Below are 7,912 nucleotides of genomic sequence, written 5' to 3'. Positions count from 1 at the left end.
TTACAGCGCACTCTAGTGGCAGTTATAAAGATGCCCACCAAATGGAAATAATAAACATAGCAGGCGCTCTACTGGTGGAAAAGTACTCACATTTTATACTTAAGTAAAAGTATCAATACTAGTAGAAACACTCTGTTACAAGTAAAAGATCCGGAATTAAAAATGTTCTTGAGTAAAACAAGTGTAACCAAATGGACTTTTGAGGTTATTAAAATACTCCCAGCCAGCACGCCCACGTGGGTCCCATATGGGTTCAAGGTGGGCTAAACCACATGGGCCCCATGTCGGCATGTCAGCGGGATCCACTGGGGTCCCATCTGGGATGCCCATGTGGGCCATACGTGGGTACTACCTGGGCCCCACATGGGCCCCATGTGGGCTTTTAGGTGGGTTCTACCTGGGCCCCACATGGGCCCCATGTGGGCTTTAGGTGGGTACTACCTGGGCCCCACATGGGCCCCATGTGGGCTTTAGGTGGGTTCTACCTGGGCCCCACATGGGCCCCATGTGGGCTTTAGGTGGGTACTACCTGGGCCCCACATGGGCCCCATGTGGGCTTTAGGTGGGTTCTACCTGGGCCCCACATGGGCCCCATGTGGGCTTTAGGTGGGTACTACCTGGGCCCCATGTGGGCTTTAGGTGGGTTCTACCTGGGCCCTAGGTGGGTCCCATATGGTTTCAAGGTGGGCTAAACCATATGGGCCCCATGTCGGCATGTCAGCGGGATCCACTTGGGTCCCATCTGGGATGCCCATGTGGGCCTTACGTGGGTACTACCTGGGCCCCACATGGGCCCCATGTGGGCTTTTAGGTGGGTTCTACCTGGGCCCCACGTGGGCCCCATGTGGGCTTTAGGTGGGTATTACCTGGGCCCCATGTGGGCTTTAGGTGGGTTCTACCTGGGCCCCACATGGGCCCCATGTGGGCTATAGGTGGGTTCTACCTGGGCCCCACGTGGGCAACAACTAGGCAAGTCTATATGGGACAATGGTTCCTTTGATTTCCAACGTGGGTCCTAATAAGATTTAAATATAAATGAAATAGATGTAAGCACACCTAAAGTAAAAATTGGGTATAAGATTTTACACGTCTTCAGTTTTACCAGGATGAAAATAGACAACATATATTTTGACAAATTTATTAAAAACAAAATTTCAAGATAATGAAAATACAATGACAATGAAAATGGGAATAAAGATAGCAGCAGTGTAAAGGTGCAGGAAAAGAAGGCACACATCAAATGTGCAGGTGTACATACAGTATATACATACAAATTGTACGCTTAAAATGCAAAAAAAATATTCCCACAATGCTCCACGAAGGCTCTGAGTCCTCCTGGTGGGGGCTCCTCACTGGCAGGTGAGTCAGTAAGATACAACAGCAGTGACAACACACAAATGTGTGTGGGGAGGAATCAATTGGCATAACAACTAAATTGGGGAGAAAAGGGTTAAAAAATAATTGGCTCTAATTTAGGGAAAAATAAGGGGGAAAAAGCAGCAGTGTAAATGTGCAGGAAGAGAAGGCACACACATCAAATGTGCAGGTGTACATACAGTATATACATAAAAAATTGTACACTTAAAATGCAAAAAAATATTCTCACAATCCTCCACAGAGACTAATATCAGAACAAAATATAAGAATAACAATCAAAATCTTCCATTGTCCATGTAACAGGGCAGAGGGATTCTGAGTCCAAGCAGTGCAATAAAAATGGTATTAAAAAAAATTGTGCGCATCAAAATCTTCCATTGTCCATGTAACAGGGCTGAGGGATTCTGAGTCCAAGCAGTGCAATAAAAATTGTATAAAAAAATAGTGCGCATCAAAATCTTCCATTGTCCATGTACAGGGCTGAGGGATTCTGAGATCCAGTTTCATGTTGCAGATGAATCTGGGCCCTCTGTGCGTGTGGGTGTCTCTTGAGCCTTTCGGTTTTAATCCCCAGTGACAGAACCAACCACAGGGCAGCATTGTGCTGCCGAGGGGAGAGAAAGAGAGACAGAGACTTTGCCTACTGGGGTGGTGCATCATCCAGTTGTGGAAGCTGTGTCTGGGGTCTAACTCTTTTTCCACCTCTATCGCGAGCTCCACTGAACCACTTGGAGAGAGCCTTTTCTGCATCCTTGTGGTTGGTTTCTTGTGTGAGGGCATTTTTCTTTAGTCCCCCTAATAGAAATGACAAGAGGCCAACTGTTAGAAATTATAGTATTATGGTATTGCTGTGGCATACCATCTACTGGTATACATCAAATGTGTTGCCAAATTAAAAGATTTAAAGTTAGACTGAGCAATTCAATACTCAAACTTACCATATATGACATCATAAAGGCGCATTTCTCTGAACTTCCTCTTGTTGTGACGTCCACAAAGGTTGAACTGGACTGCCAGATCATGCGAGAGGAGGTACTGCATCATTCTTCTGGTAGCATCATCCATTGAAGTACCTCCGATATCGGCAACCATGGCAACCTGAGTGAATGGGGGGGGAAGGAAAAAAAAAATCACAGGAAGGAAAAGCTGTTAGTGAACAGCAAGATATAAATTCCAAGCAGTCATTCTATCTTTAAACACACTTACATATTTCCCCCAACTCACATGTACAATACAAGCAAATTTTCAAGTGAATAAAAGATTCAAACTTACAACTCCAGACATGAACGCAGGGTCACTAAGCTTAGAGTAGCTAAACTACTACTACTAAGGGACCAGTCGAAATTTACATAAGGGGGGGCATGGAGGAAAATAGGGGAGGGTCATGCCTTTCTAATTTTGGTCCAAGGGAGGGTCAGCTAATTTTACTTTGAATCCAAGGGAGGGTCATGCAATTTTGAATTGATAAAATAGTCCGTTTTTTATATACCTTTTTAGTACAGCAGAACAGTGGTCAATGACCCCTCTCCATTTCAAAGGATACAAAGAATTCAAATCAAGTAACACCTTGTCTATTTAGAATCAATGACGGTCGTTAACAAGCCATCAACGCACAGCGAGTGTGAACGACCCAGTCAAATCTATTCAGCGTCTTAACGATGGTGGTTGAACAATTAAGCAAAACTTCAACAGGCGTTATTGGAGAGATGCATTATAAATAGGCCTACTATAACTGGATATTCATAATCATTTGAAGTAATTCTGTGCATGTGATTAATGTGGATCTATATGGACAGTTGTGTATAGATGCCTAGCTCCACAAGTAAAACCAGAAGCATCAGGCCATAATTGATAGCCTAATTTGTTTTATGTAGGCAACAGTGTAGTTGTAGTCACTGTAGTTGATAATTAAAAGGGCAGAGTGACAAAAGTTTTAAACTACTGGTTACCAAATATTCAACTTTCTTCAATCTGACCAGGATTCAATGGGTTTCCCACATGTAAGATGAGAACACTATCCATTCTGCTACCACTACTACAGATACACTGTGCATTTAGCAAGACTGACTACACTACAGCAATGTTCTAATCAATGTGGAAAGCAAAACATTGGACATATCAGTTTTAAATGTCATGTTGTATTTGATGGGGAGGGTTAGGGGTGTCAAGAATTTCACAATACGATGATGTTGGGCATGATATCGATATGATATATTATGAATGTTCTTTTCTCATGTATCATCAACATTGGCCATCATCTTATAAATAACGTTATAAAGCAAGTTAGAAACAATTACAAAGTGCTTTCTACACACAAATAAATACATTTGTGCAAGCTTAATGGAGAAGTGAAGTTCTATACTTAAACCCAACTATAAACCCATTGTTTCAGAGGACAGATAGACACTAATATAACAAATATAATATAAGACTGCATAACTATAAATTCCACAAACCTCATATTTTTGTCATCTGGACTTTACCAACCAAGTGCAGCCTAGTTATTTCCAACAGCTAAACAAAATCTATAATACCAGATACAGTATAATACAATCTTAGATTAGATGTAGGCCTATTTGAGAGTGCAGATGCATGTCACATTAACGAGCGTCAACGAGCATCAGCTGACACACAACACCTCCCCTCTGCAGTGCTCTAAACTGAAAGTGACTGACTGGAGTCTGTTTCATTTCTCTCCAAAATACCTTGAATATGATGGAGGACATGATTAATAATTACTATGATTATGATAAGCTTTACATTTCATATCATACAGTAAAAACTCCTAACTTTCACCGGCAAAAAAAAAGAAAGTGTTTTTTTTTGTATTAAAAAAACAATAAAAAAAATATTACGATACAGTATGACATCATGACAATACATATCATCACATTTTAATACCACGATAGGCTATATCGTGACACAATATATCGTGACACTTCTAGGCGGGGAGGGTTACTCTTTTTTTTGTAATCACTTGGGGAGGGTCATTGATTTTTTTTTTTGTCAAAGGGAGGGTCATGGCATTTTAGATCAGGGCACATACATTTCCTCCATGCCCCCCCTTATGTAAATTTCGACTGGTCCCTAAGCCAGTTGGAATTTCACCAACAACCAATTAAGGCTTTAACTTAAGAAAAGGAGGTTCGTAACGGAGCTTTAAAGAACTGGGTAGGGAGGCTCAGGAAAGACACCAGGTTAAAGTTGACATTTTATTTATATCAAGTTAAAATACAGTGCATTAGGCCACAATAAATTAGTCATGTTCTTCCCCAATAAATTACCATTTCATTGCTGACTCAAACACAAATTAATCAGCAAACAAAGCACACAACACTACAAAAAGGGTTTACTGCAATCTGAATGAGATATGGCATATAAAAGGAGGGAGGACCAACATTCTAATAAATAAGAGGGTTTAAAACATTACCAGATAAAACAAATACATATTTTCAGAAACAAGCTAACATTATGTGCACGTAATACCTAAAAACACTTACCACGGGGCGAGCAGAGTGCAGCGCCTTCGCAGAAAGCTGCCTCACTTACATCTACAGTTTTAACCATAAGCATTTAGACATCATTTACAAATCAACCCCATACCATAAAAACATCCCTTGCTGGTCACGCTGGCTCGCACTCTGCTTGCTCCATGTTCAGACTGCTTTGTGCCAGAACACATTGATTTTAAAGGGCACTGGCACCACACCCACAAACACCTGCAATCAATGAAACAAGCAATTAGTTGGTCTCAATGACACACCCACACATAGACACCAATACATGACACATCAAAATTCCACCCGGTTACACAAGTACAAACGTATTGGTATCAAAGTACCAAAAGCAGAAAGTAATCATCCCATTTCACAAGTTTTCAAATGTATAAATTGTATAAACATCTTTTGAAAATAGCAGATCTACAAGCTGGGACGCATTGTGCTTAGATGCTTAGATGGCTATTTTCAAATGGCCAAAATGTATTTAGGGCTGAAGTGGTTAATGTATGTTTTGTAATAATAGTCTAAATCTACAAAGTAACTAGCAACTAACATTTTCAAATAATTGCAGTGGAGTAAAAGTACAACATTTGCCTCTGAGATGTAGTGGAGTGGAAGTAAAAGTATTGAAAATTGGAAATACCCAAGTAAAGTACAAAAAGTACAAGCGACATGAGCTTGTTGTAGATTGCCGAAATGTATATATAGGGCTGAAGTGGTTAATGTATGTTTTGTAATAACAATAATAAAAAACGAACTAGTATTCTAGTTTTCAAATAATTATAGTGGAGTGAAAGTACCCTATTTGCTTCTGAGATGTAGTGGAGTAGAACTAAAAGTATTGAAAATTGGAAATACTCCAGTAAAGTAAAAACACCTCACAACTGTACTTACAGTAGGGAGACCAGGGACAAAAGAAACAGGGGGCAAAAGTAACACACTCAATAATTCCAATTAGAAACAAGCTAGAGGGGTGAGACTTCTTGTGCGTATGTATCTTTCTGCCTATAAGGATAGAATGATAATTTCACCTCAGCAGAAGTTTTCAACAAAAAACTGATTTTGAGGTGTAAACGTAGATTTTTTAGTGTACGGTATGTTCCTTATGCTGAATAAAGATAAGATGTCAGCTGATTTAAACTTAGATTAATAGTATCTGTATGTTATTGGTCACAAATTAACATCAGCAGCCTATGCTAGTATAGGTGTTTCTAGCTAGAATATGGGATTTTATCATGGTTGCCCCATCGGGGGCAATTGTAACAAAGTGACCGGGGTCAATTGTAACAATGTGTTTTCAATGCAAGCAGATTCTTTGTCTGGGATTACATACTTTTATGTTAGTAAATGTACATATTTCACTAAATGTCACTACATTTCAAAGTAAAAAATACATTTAAATAAAAAATTGAAAAATTGAAAAAACTAAATTGAAAAATTAAATAATTCAAATAAAAATACAAAATAATTGTAATTATGTATATAAAACATTTGTAAGTAAAAATGTTATTTTTACAGTGTTACAATTGCCCCCAACCACTGTTACAACTGCCCCCGTCACGGGGGCAATTGTAACACTGTGACTCATTGCATTCAAATTAATATTTTTGTCTTGTCCTTATTAGTGAAAGCTTAAAAATTGTATAATTAATTAGGGCACATATATATGTTTCTTATAGCAAAAGATGACTAGGATATTTCAAGTAGTCTGTGAATTATGAAGGCAAATACAAAAAGTGTTACTTTTGTCCTTGGTCTCCCCCTACTTAAATAAATGTACTTAGTTACTTTCCACCAGTTTTTTCCCTCATGCGGCTACCTTCTGATGTGGACCTGGGTTGGTTGTGCTGCTACTTTTTGCACCTTATGTCTGACCTCATGTATATACATACCTGCTTCTTCTTATTCCATTATGCCATGTGTATACGGTATGTGTATATACGGATACGGTACGTGTATGTGGATATCTTAGATGTTTATTTTTCATCCTTGATCTCTCTCCCTCTGCCCCCCCCCCTCCTCCCTTTCTTTCTTTCCTGTAAAACAACGTAATGATGGAGCTTGCACGAAAACAAATTTCACCCACTGATTACACCTGTAAACCTGTGATAATAATAGTCTTTATTGTCCCCTCAGGGATATTCGTCTACACAGTCTATTCTGTTCCAACTGAAAAACACATATAGCACAGAACAGCATAGCACGCAACAACATAACACAATACATGAAGTCCCCAGTATAACACAGAACCATCATATCAGCAAGGCAGTTTGTTTGCAATGGCTGAAGGGACAAAACTTCTACTAAAAACAAACTTTTTGCCATTTCACAGTTCTCATCTTCGTCCAGGTGGCACGAGTCTGAAGTGACTGATGTGATGCGACACAAGGGCGCCGATACTGTGGGTGCCTCGGGGCTAAAGCACCCAGGGGAAATGACGAGCACCCATCACAAACTCATCACAAAAAAAAGAAAAAGAAAAAAATGCTGACATCATTTTTGGTACCAAATTAACCGAATTAACTGCATTAAAGTAACAGAAAACCCTCAAAAAGGTAACAAACCCGTTACGCGCGCGTGCAACCCAGAAGCGCGGACATATATTGGCACCCCTGATGCGAAAACTGATTCCAAAATCACTGGGGCACACTAAGGCGCCCGTCCTACTGCGCTTACATGGACCATCTACAGGAAGCTGCAAGGAGCACATGCCCCATCACTAGCCTGGCATGGCCAGACTAATATCACTGCGTAGAATCTATATTAGACTGGAATGTCTGTGTGGAACCTACATTTCCGAGGGGCAAATTAAAAAAATGCCCCATATTTGCATACTGGGCCCTGATTGGTCCCTCACAACTTCGGAGGGAGAGAAATCCAAATTCTATTGAGAGGGGCCAGACCTAATCTGCCATGGGCATTTTTTTTTAGCAACGGTAGATTCGTCTGGAACCAGGCTACCTATTCACATCAACAGGGCTGCAGTGGAAAGTGAGCAGCTCAACAAGGACCTGAGCTGGTCACATCATGTTGGC

The 7,912-nt window shown here is 40.2% G+C and overlaps 1 protein-coding gene across 1 annotated transcript; it reads right to left on the bottom strand.

Annotated features, from left to right (window-relative positions):
- Nucleotides 1–1,657: 1,657 nt before the first annotated feature.
- LOC308105961 (uncharacterized protein) lies at nt 1,658–2,674 on the bottom strand. The gene is made up of 3 exons (XM_080456931.1): nt 2,650–2,674; nt 2,316–2,475; nt 1,658–2,172 (listed from the first exon to the last, which is right to left on the bottom strand). The coding sequence occupies exons 1-3, from the start codon at nt 2,659–2,661 to the stop codon at nt 2,018–2,020; spliced, it is 327 nt and encodes a 108-aa protein (XP_080313057.1). The 5' UTR covers nt 2,662–2,674; the 3' UTR covers nt 1,658–2,017.
- Between the last annotated feature and the right edge of the window lie 5,238 nt (nt 2,675–7,912).

This window comes from Gymnoscopelus braueri (assembly GCF_963280865.1).
Source record: "Gymnoscopelus braueri genome assembly, chromosome: 18".
Lineage (NCBI taxonomy): Eukaryota > Metazoa > Chordata > Actinopteri > Myctophiformes > Myctophidae > Gymnoscopelus > Gymnoscopelus braueri.
Note: the sequence above shows the minus strand (reverse complement) of the source record. Positions and strands in the feature narration are given on the sequence as shown.

Excerpts from the sequence above, each read along its gene's own strand:
- LOC308105961 (XM_080456931.1), bottom strand. Across the intron at positions 2,173-2,315 it reads CCTTTATGATGTCATATATG|GGGGACTAAAGAAAAATGCC; the intron begins GTAAGTTTGAGT and ends CATTTCTATTAG.